General features: G+C 47.1%; 1 protein-coding gene across 1 annotated transcript in view; it reads right to left on the minus strand.

The window, feature by feature from the left end:
* slco3a1 (solute carrier organic anion transporter family member 3A1) overlaps positions 1-20,069 on the minus strand; it is a 192,725-nt gene that overhangs the window by 150,179 nt on the left and 22,477 nt on the right. Inside the window, exon 2 of the mRNA XM_033050118.1 lies at positions 15,462-15,927. Coding sequence (XP_032906009.1) covers positions 15,462-15,927 — 466 coding nt within the window. The remainder of the gene's footprint in view (positions 1-15,461; positions 15,928-20,069) is intronic.

Consider the following 20,069-nt stretch of genomic DNA (forward strand, 5'->3'; position numbering starts at 1 on the left):
TCATGTTGTCCAGTCGCAATAGATGTAGTGACTGGACCCTCTGAGCGGATACAAGTGCCATCAACATGAGCGTCTTTAGTGTAGCTTGCTCGAGGCTGAGGGATCTGGCTGGTGGCCATTCCCTGAGATATGTCAGGACCACACTGATATCCCAAATATGGGTATACCTGGGCTTAGGGCTTGATATTGTAAATGCCCTTCATCAGTTTTACCACCAGTGGATGGGATCCCATCGCCTGTTGTCCTGGCGCTGGTTTGAGATAAGCAGAAAGAGCACTCTGCGCTGTGTTGATGGCACTGTAGCTGATCCCTACATCGTGGTGTAGATAGGCCAGGAAACTCCAGTATGTTGGTGGCTGTGGCTGTTGCGTATGTTGTCCCTGTTTCCTGGCAGTACTTCTCCCTTTTTTGATGCTGATTAAGTACTGCCTCTTGGTGGATGTTCGAAGGGATGCCGACATGGTGGTGATGGTTTGTTTGGACAATCCCAGTTCCAGGTAAGGTCTGTTCAAACTTGCAACCCAGGCGTTTAATTTTCTCATGGCATGGGTGTTTAGCTTACCTGGTAGGTAAGCAGCTGATAGCCAAATATGTCTTTCGACACACCATTGCCAAATCATGTTGACCAATTTGTCGCATGATAATGATTTTATGCCACCCATATGGTTAATATAAGCCATCACCGTAGTATTTATCAATTTGTAACCGAACATGCAAGTGCTGCATATTAGATACATATGCTTTTAAACCATAAAAGGCGCCCAACATCTCTAGATAGTTAATGCCCAGTGTAAGTAGTAATGATGACTCTAGGTTAGTCCATCTACCACCTGTGCTGGATATGGAGTTAGTCGCTCCCCAGCCTTGAGCACTGGCGTCTGTTTGAATAACTAAAGTAGGGTTAGTGATAAAGATAGGGCTGAAACTATGCCAAACGTTTTCTGCCCACCACTGTAGCTCTGATATTGCTTCAGTGGGTAATTTCATGACACGATCATAGTGACCTGTATGTCGTTTTATTGCCTGTACCTTTGCTCTCTGTAAATTTTTTATAGTGCAAAGGTCCGAATTGTGTAGCCGGAAATACTGCTACCATTTCCCCAATTACTCTTGCTACTTGTCGAATAGTTGGTCGCTCGTTGACCATTAAATTGTTGCATGATTGTGCTAATTCAACCATTTTTGCCTTTGGCAAGGTAACAGTCATATGGACTGAGTTAATTGTGAAGCCCAGGTAGTCCATGTTAGTGGATGGCTTCAACTTAGATTTATCTGGATGTAGGACGAACCCCAGAGTTTTGAGGAGCTGTTTTGTAGCTGATACTGCTGCCACAGCCAATTCCATCGTTTTCCCTACTATCAGAATATCATCCAGATATGCCATGACAATATGTTTTTGTTTTCTTAGTATTGCCATGGCTGGGTTCAATATTTTGGTGAATAATCTTGGGGCTGAAGTTAGCCCATAGGGCAATGCTTTGTACCATCCAGATAAATTTTAGGTATCTGCGATGATCCTTGTATATGGGTACTAGATAGTAAGCATCTTTAAGATCAATGCTTGCCATGAAGTGTCCTTTGGAATTCAGTTGTTTGGCAGTAACAAATGTCTCCATTTTGAAATGTATAATGTTAACAAATTTGTTTAGTGATGTTAAGTCAATGATGATGCAACAGCCACCATCTTTTTTGGTTTTAGTGAATATATTCGATACAAATTCCAAAGGTTCATGTTTGGTCTTTTCGATGACCCCCTTTGTGATAAGTCTCACCAGTTCAGCTTGCCCCTCACGTTTCTCTTTGACAGAGGGAGAAATACCCTTTGGGGCCAATGTTGAACTGGCGGCGTTTTTTCTGACATGAATTGTATTTTATATCCACTAATGCTGTTGAGTATATACTTGTCACTCGTGACATTATCCCATGCTTCTTTAAACAAGTGTAATCTCCCCCCTGTTAATAAAGCACCCTTATTCTCTATATGCTGGTAGGAACCAGACCCACCTACCTCCATGGTTATTGGCGATTCTGTTTCTTCATTTTCCTGAAGGTTCTGTTCTGACGTGCTGGCGATGTTGGGGGGAGGCGCATTTTCCAGGGGGTCCGCTGCGGGCCCTGATCTAAAAAAGATCTTTGGGGATAATGTGCGGACCCCAAGCGTTCACCAGTCCCATATTGCAGACGTCGACTGGTGGATGCCGTGGGGTGCTGCCGCTTGGGTATCGGAGGTCTTGGTTTGCTCGTCCCGGGGCCTGCCCTCATTAGGCCGAAGGTTTTTGATGCTTCCTCCATCTCCTTCAGTTTTTTATTGAGATCTTTCCCAAATAGCAGCGCGTCCGTCTCCGCAGCTGGGGCTTTACACAAGCCAGCAAATTTGGGATTGAGGGCAGGTCTTATGTTTCCCTCCGGAGATTGTTGATCTCAAATTGTGTGGTACACATTAATGCCAGCACATCCTGCTGGCAGGTATCCATCTCCATGGTCTCCACGGAACGAGCAAAGGCTGTAATGGCCGACGTCAGGAGCCTTAGGATCCGCTGTAGCTTGAGTTCTTGGGACCGGATGTGTGACCCCACATGCCCCCAGATTTGGCTGTTGACACTTTTTACTTTAAGGGCCTCACAGTTTTCTGGTGCTGTGTGTTGTTTCAGCACCTCAGCGAGCACCTTTTCCAGTATTGGTTTATTGGATAGATGGTTGATGCTGGCCGCCATTCTTGGTTCCAGCGGTGCTCCAGCCCGTGAGGTTGCTACAAGCGGTCCATCACACCCAACAGCTCTTCCTGTTCCTGCACCCCTGGCATACTCCCGAATTCGTCCGCCTGCCCCTGTTCCAGACCAGCCCAGCCCTGGTCACCAATGCTAGCCTCCAGTAATGAGGGAGCAGAGGGCAGTGTACAGAACACTGTGGAGGGGGTGCCTGACCTCCCTCCGCGAGAGCGCTCTTTCTGCGCATCTCGCTGGAGCTGCTCCAATAGCTGTTGGATGCAGCTCAGGCGGCTGTCTCTCCTCCATTTAGGTGGAGACATGTCCCCGTTCGACGAATCGGACGCCACCGGCCGGATGCCTGTTCGGATGGCTAGACATCCAGCCCGCAGTTCAGGCACTAGCGGGACTGGGCTCGGCGCGGTGATGGGGATAGCGGAGCGCCCGGTAATTGTTCCTACCGCCTTCTTTTAGAGCTTTTGTGCCTTGTAGATGCGAGAGCACCCCTCAAGCAGCGCGTCTTGCAGGCACCTGCACCGAGAGCCGCTCCATCGGCTCAGGCGGCTCTCTCTCCCCCCATGCGGGTGGAGAGACGTCCCGTCCCAAATCGGGAACACCTGCCGGATGCCTCTTCGGGTGGCTATGCATCCAGCCCGCTGCTCAGGTACTCGCGGGCTGGGCTCGGCACGGTGTCGGGGAATAGCGGAACACCGGGTAAACGCTCCTACCGCCTGTTGCTGCCCCCCTCCCCGACGGAAACCGTTCCTCTTCGAACGGGGGACAGTTTTGTTCCAGAGCCTTTTTCTCTGTCTGTAAAACACAAGCAGAAAAAAGGCTCCCCTGTAATAGAAACTCGACCTCAGGGTACTCACCTGACGGTCCGTCTCATTCTGTAGCGGGAGCGCCTAACACCCGCTGCAGCCGCTGTTGCACTGCTGGCGTAATGCCGCGCATGCGCGCTGAGCGGGTTCTTCACGTAGTCACTCACGTGACTCCGTAGTAAAATTGTCCTTCGTGTGTGTGTGTAGGATAGTGTTAGTGTGCGGGGATCGCTGGTTGGTGTGGACTCAGTGGGCCGAAGAGCTTGTTCCCACACTGTATCTCTTAAACTAAAAACTAAAACTAAAACACTAAGTTAATTGATTGCTTCCTGACTGATTCCTAGGATGTCTGGACTTTCATATGAAGAAAGACTGGATAGACTTGGCTTGTACTCGCTAGAATTTAGAAGATTGAGCGGGGATCTTATAGAAACTTACAAAATTCTTAAGGGGTTGGACAGGCTAGATGCAGGAAGATTGTTCCCGATGTTGGGGAAGTCCAGAACAAGTGGTCACAGTTTAAGGATAAGGGGGAAATCTTTTAGGACTGAGATGAGAAAAACATTTTTCACACAGAGAGTGGTGAATCTCTGGAATTCTCTGCCACAGAAGGTAGTTGAGGCCGGTTCATTGCCTATATTTAAGAGGGAGTTAGATGTGGTACTTGTGGCTAAAGGTATCAGGGGGTATGGAGAGAAGGCAGGTACAGGATACTGAGTTGGATGATCTGCCATGATCATATTGAATGGCTCGAAGGGCTGAATGGCCTATTCCTGCACCTAGTTTCTATGTTTCTATGTTTCTATGTTAATGCAGACTGCAGTATTTCTAGATTATTTTGTGTTGCTACTCGCAAAACACGAACAGAGGTAAATAGTAAGATTAAACGAGAACTTACCAGTTCGAAATTTGATCATTATTTTATGAGGAGTACGTTGAGGGAATACGTGATGAACCCCGCCAGGACGCATGCGTGTCATTCTTCAAAGCAGCGGCGTGAAATCACAGATAACTGTAATGACTGAACATAGCAAGATTAGAGAAGAAAATACCAGTTGAGTATATGATCAAGGGTGGGAGCGGAGGGCACGTATTCCCTCAACGTACTCCTCATAAAATAACGATCAAACTTCGAACTGGTAAGTTCTCGTTTAATCTTACTATTTTACTTCGGAGTCACGTGAGTGACTACGTGAAGATTTCAAAGCTCTGTGATTTCATGCCGTGGAAACGAGTCCATGCATCACATCTGCCTTAATTGACTGTGGGAGGAATTGTGTTAAAATGTTTAGACATGAATCCAACATTGAAATCCATGATAAATTGTTAACAACAAATTATAGCCCCTATTTATGGGGTGAAATTATATTACAGAACTTAAAATTGGCTCTGCAAAGTTCCAGTTTAACTACTGGTTTGTTGTAGAATAGTTGGAACATTTCCCCCTGATCCATCCTGCTATCTCGAGGATTTGGTTCATTGGTACATCCAACTCCATAGCTGCCGAAGTAGTTGCAGCCCTGGTGGAATAAGATTTGAATATGTTAGTATCCACCCCAGCTGTTGTTAAAACCTGTTTCAGCCATCTGAAAATAGTTTGAACCGACACTTTTTTGTGGGTTTGTTTGTGGCTGATTAGTAGTGCCATCTCATAGCCTCAGATGTTTTTGGTGTTCTCCATATAGAACAATAATTGTCTTATTATACAGAGACGATATCTGTAGGGTAATCCCTAAATTCTATTTTGAGGCCTGATGATCCCGGTCTGTTCTGTTTGACTAATTCGTAATATGAAACGTTATATTCCTGTTGAAGAAGTCATATAGTCCAGCCTTAACTTATGTACGACTGTATCCTTAGTGCCGTGACCAAAGCCATCAGCATGACTGTTTTGTGCTTCAGTCTTATGCAGGGACAGAGCTGTTGCTGGAGACCAATTCCTTAGCAACGTTAGGGCAATACTCATATCCCATTTAGAGAGTACCTGGTTCTTGGGGGATAGATATTAAAAATTCCCCTCATAAGTTTGGTTACCAGGGGTGAGTCCCAACAGAATGACGCTCTGATCCTCGCCATAGATATGTTGATAGGGCACTTCTGGCGCAGTTAATGGCACTGTAACTGAGCCCCTCATCATAATGGAGGCCTGCCAGAAATTCGAGAACAGACGTTATGTTCATCAACTGTAGGTGATGTTGTTTCTGTGACAATATATCTCCCATTTCCTGATGTATACCAGATATAGTTTTTGGTGGACTGTCTGTGGCCCGCTGAGATAATGTTCAATGTTCGGTCCGCCAGTCCCAGTTGCAGTAGAGGTTTCTTTAGACTCTACAAATTGATAGGTTTGTTGTTTTTGACATGGATGGGTTCCCCTGTTACAGGATGAACCGATAATCTGGTTGTTTCAGGATGGTGATGCATGGTTAAACCCCATGTTGAGTATCACAGGGAACCATGGTTAAGTAGGCCAATCGGCACTACCAATTAATAGACGCTGAGTCTTGTTGTATTTTTTGTAATACCCGACTGATGATGCAGAAAAGGAGAGAATGCAAAGATTAACAATTGCCCCCTCAATGCAGTGAAAAGCATCTGTCCCTGCTGTCCCAGGGTCTGGTTCCCAAGAAACACAGTTTGGTAACTGGTGATTAAGTCTTATTTTATTGAATTTGCGTGACCTGATGTCTGTCACTGAATTTTGGGTTACCTGGTAGGTAAGTAGCTGATATTCCAATATTTCTCTGGATACACCATTACCAAATTGTATTAGTCAGATTGTCACTCTGTAGTCTAACATGCTGGTGATTTATCCCAGAGCAGTATGACTTTAGGCCATAGAACGCACCCCACATTTCCAGGTAGTTTATGCCCAGTGTCTGTGATAATGATGCCTCCTGTGCCTTTCATCTACCTCCACAGATGGAGATGGAAATTGGTAGTACCCCAACCAAGCGCACTGGCATCAGTTTGTAGCACCACTAAGGGTTTGCTGATAACGATAGGGTTGGAACAATGCCGAATGTTATCCCTCCACCATTTTAATTCCATAAGCTTTGATTGGTGGCTTATTGGTCTGTCGAAATGACCAGTATTAACTTTGAGTGTTTATATTTTGCCCTTTGTAGATTTTTGGTAATACAAAGGTCCAAATTGTGTGGCTGGAAAGGCAGACACTATATGCCAATTATACTTGCTACCAATCTGATAGATGGTTCACTGATGTCAGTGGGGTTGTTGCAGGCCTCAGTTAAGACTGTAGCCTTGTCCTTTGGTAAAGTCACCGACATGTGAGCTGTCAATAGTGAACCCCAAATAATCCATTATGTTGGTAGGCGTTAGTTTAGATTTGACTGGATGGATGATAACCCCAGTTTTCACCCAATTGTATGGTGGCTGTTACAGCTAGTTAGGCCAACTCCAAAGTTATGCCCACAATTAGTATGATCATATGATTATGTATTTGGTAGAGCTCTATACTGCCAGAGCTGCCCCATCCAGTTGAATTTTTTAAAATAACGTTTGTGATCAGTCCGTGTAGGCACTGAATAGTAAGCATCTTTCAGGTCGATGCTAGCCATGGAGTAGCCTTTAGAAATCAGTCCTTTAGCAGTTACCAGTTCCCATTTTGTACTGAATATATAGTACAATGTATTCCAGCCAATCGTGTTGGGTTTACCCATTACCCCTTTTGCACAATTCAATGGTATATCCCTGGATACTGCTTAGGATATAAGTGTCTGTAGTTAATATACACCATATCCAAAATAGTGTAATCTCCCACCAATGTGTGTATTATCCACTCTTCCTATAATTTGTAAGGGACCAGACCCACCTACCTTCATTGTTACCAGTGGAAGTTTGCTTCTTCTGTGTGGTCTTCGTGGAGGTTGAAGCGCCGGTGTCTGGGTTTGTTTTTGGGTTGGGGGTTTGCGCATCTTCCAGAAAGGCTATGGTCTAAAAGACCGCTGTCCTGCATGCCCGGCCTTTGAGCTTTCACCAGCTTCTCTTGTTCTGCTGGTGGGTGCATAAGGGTGCTGTCTTTGGCTGTAGGAGATCCTTAATGTTGTCGCCTTTATGAGCCCCAGGGCTTTCCTAAGTCCTGCTCCGACATGTTTCCAGATGCTATTTCCACGACTGGAACATTCAGGGATGCGCAGTTTCCTGGTCCCAAGTATTTTTGCAGTGGTGTCCATCGTGGTCTGGCTGTATGTATTTGGACACCATGACCAGTAGGTTTTGCCTTCCTGCACCCCCTGCACACTTGTAGTTTTGTTCGTCAAAACCCCTCTTCAGGGTCAGCCCAGAATTGATCCCCCAGTACTCCCCTCTGACGAGGGAGATGCACTGTGCAGCCCTACAAGAGGTACTGCTGTGGGTTTTACATAGTGCCCACAGTGACTAGACTCCATCTCCCGGAGCCTGTCATGTTGGAGCTCGGCTCCATAAGCCGCTCCAACTTTCTTTTCCATGTTGGAGCTCGGCTCCATAAGCCGCTCCAACCGGCTCCAGCGCTCACAGTCGCTGGCCGCCCAAAGTCGGACTCATCAGTCAACGACTCTTTTGGTTTTCTTCTTGCCTTCCCGCCCAGATGCAGTGTTTAATCTGGCCAGTGCGGGGGCGAAGTCGGGCACAGCTGTTCCCTTACGGGTGATTCCTGTGCCGCCGGCCGCTGCTGACGTCCGCAACTCCGCGGTCTTCCCCCGCCAGCTTTGTCGCAGCTCTGGTCGACTTCTTTGTCTTGTGCATGTTTCCCCCACCTGTAGAACAGTATGGGAACAATAAAGACCGCAGTATCACTTACCTGCAGGTCCAGGCTTAAAACTTGCCGTTGTTTGAACAGCTCTCCATGTTTCCCCACCTGTGAAACAGTATGGGGAGAATATAGACCGCAGTTTCACTTACCTGCAGTCCAGATTTAAACTGTCACTACGGGGGAACGTCGTTCCACTCCGCCTCCTGCCGTCTCGATTTGTCAAAGTCGACGGCCCCATTCTGAATAGTGTCCCGCCCGGCCGTGGTGTTCTGGCCGGCACGGGACCAAAAGTCGGCACAGCTGATCCCACTTACGGGGTTTGTGCCTTCAGCTGCTGCTGGCTCCCGCAACTTCACGGTCCTCCCCAGCCAGCTTCACTCGCAGCACTTGTGGACACTATTTTGTCCAGCTTCCCCCCCCCCCCCGTGTAAAAACAGCGCGGGGACAAACACTACCGCAGAGTAAATCACTTACCTGCAGGTCGCGGTTTCAAACTTACCGCTGCGGGGGAACGCTCCACCCCGCCTGTCGTTTTGCAAGCGTGAAAGCGATATGACACGCATGCGTCCTGGCGGGGTTCTTCACGTAGTAAAATCCTTAATCAAACATGTCAACTCTTAACTGGCAGCAGCCAGTTGGTATGGCAATGAATCAGAAATGATAAGATAGAGCATTCTCATTTCTCCCTGGCATTATCGCCTTTATGTACATTGCCTGACCCCTTTCTGAAATACATCCCCTATCCGAAACAAATGGGGCCTCAATTTAATATTAATGTAAAAGATGACACGCCCCACAATGTAACATTCCTGAAATCTTGCAATGGAATAACGCAGTGCCAAGTTCTGACAGCTGATGCTACTTATTTAGTTTAGAGATATGATGTGGAAACAGGCCCTTTGGCCCACCTGTGTCCGTGCCAACCAACGTTCACCTGTACACTAGTTACGTGTGCAACGTTCACCTGTACTCTACATACTCGAGATAATTTACAGAAGCCAATTAACCTACAAACCTATACGTCTATGGGATGTGGAAGAAAAGCTGAGTATCTGGGGAGGAAACACACGCAGGTCATGGGGAGAACGTACAAACTCCGTACAGAGAGCACCCGTAGTCAGGATCGAACCCAGGTCTCTGGTGCTGTAAGGCAGCAGCTCTACCGCTGCACCACTCTGCCACCCAACTAATTTGTATTAATTTATTACTATTACAGGATAATTCAACTTGTTCAAGTATGATTAACTCACACATAAGGAAAATATATCTAACAATACATATTTATGTTTGTGTGCGTAGGCGTGTTGTATTTATATATGAATGAATGCATATTGCATAGTAAGCCTACAGCCAATTGATTATGCAGGCTTTCTATACTTAGTATCTTTTCATATCGAATTACTATTCAAAAAATACTATTCCAGAATTCTCTCCAAAAGAGCTGCAACAACCTCTGAAGGTTATTTTAGTCTAAGCTGAAGTGAAAACTCCTGACCAGAGTACTCCAGCTTCAGTGAGGATGTTGAATCTGGCAACTGTGATGAAAATGCTTTCATAGTCTACACGATGTTCGAGGCGAGAGGGAACAGGTTTCTCTCATGAACAGAGGCACCCACCTGCAATACTTTGTTCTGCTGTGCGTGACTCAAGGCAAGCAAAGGCGCACTTGGGATTAATGCTGCCAGTTTAGTCAGATAAACCATTTAGTTCTCAGTCTGAAGAAAGGACTCGACCTAAAACGTCGCCTATTTCTTCTCTCCACAGGTGCTGCCTCACCCACTGAGTTCCTCCAGCATTTTTGCCTACCTTTGATTTTTCCAGCATCTGCAGTTCTTTCTTAACCATTTAGGTTAGTTTAGTTTAGAGATGCAGTGCGGAAACGGGCCCTTTGGCCCACCGAGTCCGCACCGACCAATGATCCCCGCACGTTCACACTACCGTACACACTCGGGACAATTTCACATTTACACCAATCCTATTAACCTACAAACCTGAACGTCGTTGGAGTGTGGGAAGAAACCGAAGATCTCGGAGAAAACCCACGCAAGTCGGGGGGGGGGACGTACAAACTCCGCACAGACAGCATCCATAACTGGGATCGAACCCAGGTCTCTGGTGCTGTAAAGCAATAGCTTTACCGCTGCGCCCCCGTGCCGCCGACTTCTTACACTAGACAGAGACAGCTGGTTTGCGATCTTTATTAGATTTGCAGCATCATGGATGCCAGGTTGCATGCTAAATTTGGAATTCCCATTTTTTTTTCAAAGCCCAATTATACAAAACAACCTTTAGATAGATGATGCGTTGAGTCTATTGGCTGAGAAAAACTGCACTGGACTGGATAAAGGAAGTCTGCCCAACAAATTAATTTTAGTAACCTCCCAGAATCATCAAATCAAACTCACTTGGTCAGAGTGTAGTGGGGTCGATTCACCAGAATAATATCAAGGTTAAAAGATATAATCTTATAGAATAATATAATTATATTAGATATAATATTACACTGTGACACCACAGTGGTGCAATGGTAGAGTTGTTGCCTTATTGACTACATCAACACTAGGCTGCCTCAGGAATGCAGCCAACATCATCAAAGACCCTTCCCACCAGTTATTCCCTCTTCCCCTCTCTCCCCTTGAGCAGATAGATACAGAAGCTTGAAAACGCGCACCGCCAAACTGCAGGACCGTTTTTTCTCATCTATTATTTTTTTTTTTAAATCAAAAATATTTATTCACATATTAAAATAGTATTGACAATACAATAAAACAAAACATCACCATAATACAAGACGAGCTAAACAATTATATTGCAATCCTTGTCAAGGATACATTCAACCCCCCTCGGTGCCCAGCGGTCCCGGAACTCCCTCAGGGTGCCCGTAGACAGGGCGTATTCCCTTTCCATCCGCACCCGGGCACGGACGTATCCCCGGAAAAGGGGCAGGCAGCTGGCTCGGGTAGAGCCCTCCGCCGTCTGGCGCCGTGACTCGCGGATGGCCAGCTTGGCCATCTCATCTATTATTAGGCTTCTGCACTCCCATAAGTCAGGGTTCAGTCCGATTCACCTCCACCTCATTGTGGATATTGGCCATTGTCTCTGGAGCTGTTACACCACAATGCTGACAACGTTACTCTGTACTCTGTATCCTTGCCTTTGTTCTTGTGCCACAACATCAGGATTAGTGCTCAACCAAGAAAACCAAGTCCAAAGTACTATCGAAACTGATTGTACAGCCTTATACCAAGGACAATAACTTACTCCATAATCAGTTACCTACACATTAACAAACACAATTAAAAAAAATTATTATGTAGATGCCAGTATATCACTGGGGTTATCAAGTGGGTGCCTCCCTTCACTGGTGATTCATTGATTTAGGCCCACAACACCTTGGTTTCTCCAACTACTACAGTTTACGCCCAACACGTTGACTGTCAACCCGTACGATATTAACCCGCACACTACTGAGCAAACATTGAACTTTGGACTCGGGATTTATACGGATAAATCGCTGGGCGTAAATGGAACCTAGAGAGCATTTTGTAAATGTGCTCAACATCGCGAGCCTGAGATTATCCAACTATCTCATAACATAAATATGATTAAAGACTGGCATCAGTAGCATTTCTGTGCTAAATCTGAAGCCATATCAGAGACATTTACTCAAAAAAGATTTATGACGTGAGATAAGTGTAAAAACAGGCAAGGATACATTAATAGATATTATGAGCAAGTATAGCAACTGATGCGAATGGTATTAGGTAGACACATGGGACTGCAGATGCTGGAATCTGGAGAAACAAACAAGCTGCTAGAGAGGAACGCAACGGTCCAAGTAACATCCGTGGATAGAAATGGACGACTATGTTATAGGTTGGGACCCTTTATCTGGACTGAAGAGTCCCGACCCCAAGCCTTGTCTGTCCACTTCCCTTCCCAGAAGTCTGCCTGACCCACTGAGTTCCTCCAGCAGGTCATTTGCAACTCTATTAATATTGAGCATTATTTTATAAAACTGCCCTGTTTCAGAGCCTGGGCCCAGTATTATGTGCAAAGTCTGAAGAAGTGTCCCGACCCGAAACGTCACCTATTTACTCCAGATATGCTGCCTGACCCACTGAATGACTCCAGCACTTTGTGTTTATCTTTGGTATAAACCAGTCTCTGCAGTTCCTTCTTATAGCATTATGTGCAAGCAATTCTCTATGACAATATTCTTCTGGGGAATATACAAAGGACTTACAGTTAAAATACACGGTGATTTTATTTTTATTCTATGCCATATCCTTTTTGGCGAGATACCGGGCTGCAGTCGGCCTTGTAAGTCGGCTATGGGACCGGGTCTACCGGCTACAGCCAGGCTGGAGTTCCAGAGCCCCGCCCGCAGCGGGAAAATTGAACCCGCTGATTGGCATGGGAGCCTCGATGAGGTGGAGAGCGGCCCCCTCACCCGGCATGGGCACTACATTTTCGGGGGTATTTCCAGGGGGTATTTCATTTGCGTTTGTGTAATTATGTCTGGATTAAAGGAGATGCCGGATCACCAGTTGCCAGAATATCGGTGGCGGGCGTGTATTAACATTGGCATGGATAAGTTGCCAACACACTGTAGATCCTAAATATTTCAAGAATGTTTTGGATGCTTTGGGATGCTTAGAGAAATGTGAAAGACCACATGAATAAAATAAAACAACATCAAGTTACATTTGACTCATTATTATCCATCTGTCGTGATGGATGTGGTGCTCGCATGCTCTTTAATGGCGTAGAACCAATTCTCCACTCAGTTGCCTGATATTACTTTATTAAACTTAATTTAAGAAGTGGCGACATTGCAATAACAAAGCTTTAAAATTGATCCATTCTCATGTTCATAAGTTCCAGGAGCAGAATTAAGCCACACGACCCATCAAGTCTACTCCGCCATTCAATCATGGCTGATATATCCCTCCCTCTCAACCCTATTCTCCTGCCTTTGCCCCATAATCCCTGACACCCCTGTAGGACATTCTGTAGGATTAACGTGTCATATAATTACAGTATGAGACAAATGTACTTCTACCCCAGTGAATGTCAGACCTAGTATATGCAACACAATACAAGATAAAATATAACACAAGGCTACCAGGAGAAATCTAGTCAATGGAGATAATGGGATATATAGTACCGTCGCCACAGTAACCAATGTCTTGGCTGACCAAGGAGCTAGACATGAGACCACCAGACCCTGAACAAAGGGGTAATATCCAAAGGAGCTGACCAGACACCTTCCCAGTTTGGGTTGGTCAATAAATGATAACGAAATGATATGTTTGTTTCAAGAGTGCATAAAAATTCCAAGCTTGGTACAAGAATGAGAGTATGTGTGGACCTCATCATTAAGATGAATGGGCTACTCTCTCTCTCACTCTCTCTCCTCCCTCATCTTGAAAGCTCAATTGAATAAAGACTTGCTGGACTTAAAAATGAACCGTACTCCACACATGCTCCACAACAAGATGACACAGCAGTGAGCACCGATCACTATCTTCAAGATCACTGAGCAAAACATCTTAACCAGAACTTAATTACCAACTTTAATATGTCTCGGAATGGATTGACTCAAGAGCAGGCTGTTTGGCCCCTCATTCTTGTGTCCCATCACCAGCCTAAATGATTACCGTCCCATGGCCCTCACTCCGGTAATCACGAAGTGCTTCGAGAGATTGGTCCTTCAGCACATCAAGGACTATCTCCCTCCAGACTTCGACCCCCACCAATTCGCCTATCGCCCAAACAGATCCACAGAAGACGCCATCACCGTAGCTCTCCACTCTGTGCTGAGCCACCTGGAGCAGGGGCAGAGCTACGTCCGGATGCTCTTTGTGGATTACAGCTCAGCTTTCAATACTATCATTCCGGACATTCTCATCGACAAACTGGTCACTCTCGGCCTCCCCACTCTCACATGTGCCTGGATAAAGGACTTCCTCACCAACCGGCCCCAGACTGTGAGACTCGGCCCCCCACCTCTCCTCCACTTGCATGTTGAGTACCGGCTCCCCACAGGGCTGTGTGCTAAGTCCCCTCCTATACTGTCTCTACACCCACGACTGTAGTCCGGCCCACAACAACAACCGCATCGTCAAGTTTGCTGACGACACTACAGTAGTCGGACTCATCTCAAGGGGAGACGAGGCAGCCTATAGAGAGGAAGTCCTGAAGTTGACAGCCTGGTGCTCAGAAAACAACTTGGCTCTGAACACCAAGAAAACAAAAGAGCTCATTGTCGACTTCAGGAGGCACAGCACCGACTTAGCCCCCCTATACATCAACGGCGAGTGTGTGGAGAGGGTCTACACCTTCTGGTTTCTCGGCGTCCTCATCTCCGCTGACATCTCCTGGACAGACAACACGACAGCGGTCATCAAGAAGGCTCAGCAGCGGCTGCACTTCCTGAGGGTCCTCAGGAAGCACAACCTGGATTCCAACCTGCTGCTGACCTACCGCTCGTCCATTGAGAGCCTGCTGACATACTGCATTACAGCATGGTACGGCAGCTGCACCATGGCAGACAGGGAGAGGCTTCAGAGGGTAGTTAGGGCAGCACAGAAGATCATTGGCTGCCCTCTCCCCTCCCTGATGGACATTTACACCTCCCGCTGCCTCAGCAGGGCGAAGAACATCATCAAGGACAGCTCCCATCCTGCATTTGGCCTGTTTGACCTGCTGCCCTCAGGGAGGCGCTATAGGTGCATCAGAACAAGGACAAACAGACTCAAGAACAGTTGCTTTCCAAAAGCCATAACCTCCCTGAACTCACACATGTACTGACTTCACAGCCTAACCCCCGGACTTCCATCTATCCACCTACTGTAATTTGTACTGTAACTGTAATTTTTAATATGTGCAATAACCCATACTGTATATAGGAATCCTATTTATTCACTCTATTCACCCATTGTCTTTTTATAGATATGTATATAGCGCCGCAGAACTGTGCACCTTATCTCCCCCCCCCCCCCTTTTGTTTTGTTTTTTGAACTAATTACATGTCTGCACTGAGTACGAGCTGCTTTTAATCTCATTGTACATGTGTATAGTGACAATAAAATGGCATTCTATTCTATTCTATTCACCATTCAATAAGATCACGGCAGATCTTTCCTGAGCCAAGCTCATCTCCAAATATCTTACCTATGTACAGGGAGGAATCCTTCCTTTGGACGTGGTCATCTATGTAGGAGACACCAAGGGGTTGGACAGGAGTAGCACCAATACCCAGTAACACTTGGGCTCCAATTAACAGGAGGTACATCAGGTTGGTAGAAGTCCTGTTCCTGCAGATGATTGTTGCCTCTGGTCCTAGATTGTTGGTTGACATGTTCCCAATACACAAGTCCCTTCCTTCCACACCCCACAGGATCTCGCCAGACTCATACTCATACTGGTGGGTGAGGAACTCCGGCAGGGCTGACAGCAACGCTCCCAGGGCCATCACGATGCCTCCGCATCCTATCAGACGTGGCCGGTGTCCTTTCGCCCCAAAGTAGCTCACAAACAAAATCAGGGCCAGGTTCCCAATCTCAAAGCTGCTGGCTATGACTCCGACGTCAGCGCTCTGCAGGTTAAACCTCCGCTCCAGGGTCGTCAGCACGCTCACCTGGGGAGATGTCCAGAGTTACACAGGCGTCACACAGAGCATTCAACAATAACAGCAGCAACAACTCGCTAAACAAGGCACTCAACAAAACATTGCAGGGAGACAGAACAAAACGTTGTACAACCACATTCAGGAGAAAGTCGAAGTTAGACACAAAGTGCTGGAGCAACTTAGCAGGTCAGGAGACATCTCTGGAGAAAAAGGATGGGTGACGTTTCGGGTTGGGACCCTCCTTCAGTAGAGGGGAGGAAGCCAGAGGTCGGGAAAGGCCAGAACAAATGGTCATAAGTTCAAGAAGGAACTGCAGATGCTGGAAAATCGAAGGTGGACAAAAATGCTGGAGAAACTCAGCGGGTGAGGCAGCATCTATGGAGCGAAGGAAATAGGCAACGTTTCGGGTCGAAACCCTTCTTCATAAGTTCATATGTACATGTTCATGTCATAGGAGCAGAATTAGGCCATTTGGCCCATTAAGTCTACTCTGCTGTTCAATCATGGCTGATCTATCTTTCCCTCTCAACCCCATTCTCCTGCCTTCTCCCCATCCCTAACACCCGTACTAATGAAGCACTGTCAGTCTCTGCTTTAAATATACCCAATGACTTGATGTCCACAGCATTCTGTGGCAATGAATTCCAAAGATTAACCACCCCCTGACTAAAGAAATTCCTCCTTTTCTTCTTTCTAAAGATACGTCCTTTGGCTGGTGACTCCAGCCTGAGAGTGTGATGTCCTGCATTAGGGTTCGGTGAGTCAGGGAGGGGGTACTTGGCTCAAGTATGAGATGGTGAGATATCGTATTGGTGGGAGGTGAATTATCCAGCCTGGTCGACACTAAACGCTGGAGTAACTCAGCGGGTCAGGCAGCATTTAGCTTGAGAGATACAACGTGGAAACAGGCCCTTCGGCCCACCTAATCTGCGCTGACCAGCGATCCCCACATACTAACACAATCCCCCATACACATACACACACCAGGGGCAATTGACAACGTTACCAAGCCAATTAACCTACAAACCTGTACGTCTTTGGAGTGCGGGAGGAGACCGGAGCATCCGGAGAAAACCCACGCAGGTCACGGGGAGAGAACGTGCAAAGTCCGTACAGACCGCACCTTTCTGTCCTGGGCCTCCTCCATTGCCAGAGTGAGGCCCAGCGAAAATTGGAGGAACAGCACCTCATATTTCGCTTGGGTAGTTTACACCCCAGCAGTATGACCATTGACTTCTCTAATTTCAGGTACTCCTTGCTTTCTCCCTCCTTCCCCTCCCCTTCCCAGCTCCCCCACAGCCTACTGTCTCCGCCTCTTCCTTTCCTTCCCCTCCCCTACCCCCCCCCTCGACATCAGTCTGAAGAAGGGTCTTGACGCGAAACGTCGCCTATTTCTTTTCTCCATAGATGCTGCCTCACCCGCTGAGTTTCTCCAGCATTTTTTGTCTACTTTCGATTTTTCCAACATCTGCAGTTCCTTCTTAAGCACCTGTAGTCTCTACCACTGCTCTACCTGTGCTGGGTGTTTGAGGCAGAGAACTGGTCCATTCTCAAGGGTCAAACACCTTGATGAGCAGAACATTTGAACAGAACATGATGTACAAACGTATATCAACTGGGTTACTGCACCCAATCCCCGAAAGAGCAAAATGTTCTGCAAAAGATCATGATGGGAGAACATAAAATGATGGCAAATAATATTTTATACTCTTAAGTACATTTTATATTTTTTAATTATTTCCAGATTCCATTGAGGATTATTCAGTCGGTAGCTGTAAGAGGAGCTAATATTTTGCTTCAGTGACACGAACTTGTCATGAATGACCTGCTTGCAGTCACCAAATAACATCAGTGGTGCGTTCTTGTTTCCATGGCAACAGCTGCAAAATGCTTAGCCCATAAAAACACCTACAAACGAGCATCCTTCCCTTACTAATGCACCAGGCATGCCTTCTCTTAAAGAGGCCTTCTCTTAGGGCGGCACGGTGGCGTGGCGTTAGAGCAACTGCCTTACAGCGCCAGAGGCCCGGGTTCGATCCTGACTACGGGTGCTTATCTGTATGGAGTTTATATGATCTCCCCGTGACCTGCGTGGGTTTTTCCGAGTTATACAGATTTACACTCCAAAAATGTGCACGTTTGTAGGTTAATTGGCTTGGTGTAATTGTAAAACGTCACTAGTGTGTGTGGGATGATGTTAGTGTGTGGGCATCGCTGATCAGCATGGACTTGTTTCCGCACTGTATCTCTAAACTAAACAGGCCTTTATTTGAATCATTGTGTGCCCCTCTAAAGTGGCCACTGAAGGTCTAACATGGTGTCCATCAATGGTTCAATTTATTATTACATGTACTCAAAGGAACATTTTTTGCATACAGATCAGTAAAATTATTGCCATGCAGAAGGACAATCCCCGATTAAGTACCGAATGCATAGAAACAGCCAACTGAGTGCATGTGCATGCGGCACTAGGTTTTGGCGCCATTTTGACAGTCCAAGCTGCAGCTGGCCAAAAAGGCCCATTGCAGCCGTCGCTTCCATTCGGATCACCAGAGAACTGTCGTTCTCTCCTCTCCCGGCCTTCAGCCTTCGTGCCCCGGGGGATGCCTCCCATAGTTGACTCTGACCGGAGGTAAAAACCCCCGGTTCTACTCACCGCCTTTTAGCTCCCCGCGGCAGGCGGATCCGACAGGCTGCTTGCCGCGGTTTGGTGGCCGCCCGTGGACCTTCTGGAAGCTTCTCCCATTCGGCCACTCTGGGTGGCAGGACAGCACAATGCGCTAGTCTAGTTGGTGCAGCCAGAAGTGGAACATTGTAAGTGAGCACACAAAGTGCTGGAGTAACTCAGCGGGCCAGGCAGCATCTCTGGAGAGAAGGGATGGGTGACATTTTGGATCGAGTCTGAAGAAGGGTCTCAACCTGAAAGGTCACCCATCCCTTCTTTCCAGAGATGCTGCAAGATTAAACAACTCCAAACATAGACAGTTGTCTTTCTTCGTGTAAACCAGTATTTGCAGTTCCTTCCTACACATTGTACGAGAGCTTTGTGTCCACTGCCTCAGTAAATGGGGCCTAATGCTCAGTTCAAGACTCTTTGCGGAATCTTCCTACCACACTACCAACCCCATTTCTTCTGTGACACCTCCTCCATCAATCAGACTCACCAGGTGGTTTCTTGCTCGCATCTTTGCCAGAGTTCTTCGCCCCCAAGATGACCTGTACACCTCCATCATGGTGTACATGCCCGAGTCAGAAATACATGGTTTGATTTGCTCTCCTTGAGCTTACGCCCAGCCTCATACTGAGCACCACACTATTATTAAGGGACCTGACCTGAAAGATCATCTGCCCATTTCCCTCCACAGATGCTGCCCGACCCACTGAGATCCCCCAGCTCATTTATGGTTGCACAGTATCAGAGGTGCCCCCTTTTGGATAAGATGATAGGCAAAAGCTTGTCCTCTCAGGTAAATCTCTTACATTCATTTTCACAAGTTCTAGGAGGAGAATTATGCCAATCGGCCCATCGAGTCTACTCCACCATGTAATCGTGGCTGATCTATCTTTCCCTCTCAACCCCATTCTCCTGCCTTCTCCCCATAACCCCTGACACCCTTACTAATCAGGAATCTGTCAATCTCCGCCTTAAAAATACCCAATGACTTGGCCTCCACAGCCGTCTGTGGCGAATAACTCCAAAGATCCCTCTTTGTTCTTGGCAACCCCCCACCCCTCCGCCGGGTCCTGGTATGTTCTCGGTGCCACCGCCTCCCACAGGGTCTCTCCTTATTCTCTGCAACGGCCCCCCCCCCTCCCCCCCCCCCCCCCCCCCCGTCGGGTTCCTTTTTGTTCTCGGCTTCCCCTCCCCCCTCCCCTCCTTCCCCTCCTTCCCCTCCCCTCCTTCCCCTCCTTTCCCTCCCCCCTCCCCTCCACTCCCCTCCCCTCCCCCCTCCACTCCCCTTCCCCACATTATGTAAACATGTCTGGTGCTGAGATGCCCATGGCACCATCAAGATCGGGAGATCTCTCCAGTCAAACCATTCATCAGACTTGTTTCCTTGCCTCTGAGGTGTGCCCTCACGAGGACGTCCCTTCAACAGTCAGCCACAGGCCACTGAAAGCAGCGGCATGTCCCAATACTTGGCTCAGAC

The sequence above is a fragment of the Amblyraja radiata genome, chromosome 34 (genome assembly GCF_010909765.2).
Source record: "Amblyraja radiata isolate CabotCenter1 chromosome 34, sAmbRad1.1.pri, whole genome shotgun sequence".
Classification (NCBI taxonomy): Eukaryota; Metazoa; Chordata; class Chondrichthyes; order Rajiformes; family Rajidae; genus Amblyraja; species Amblyraja radiata.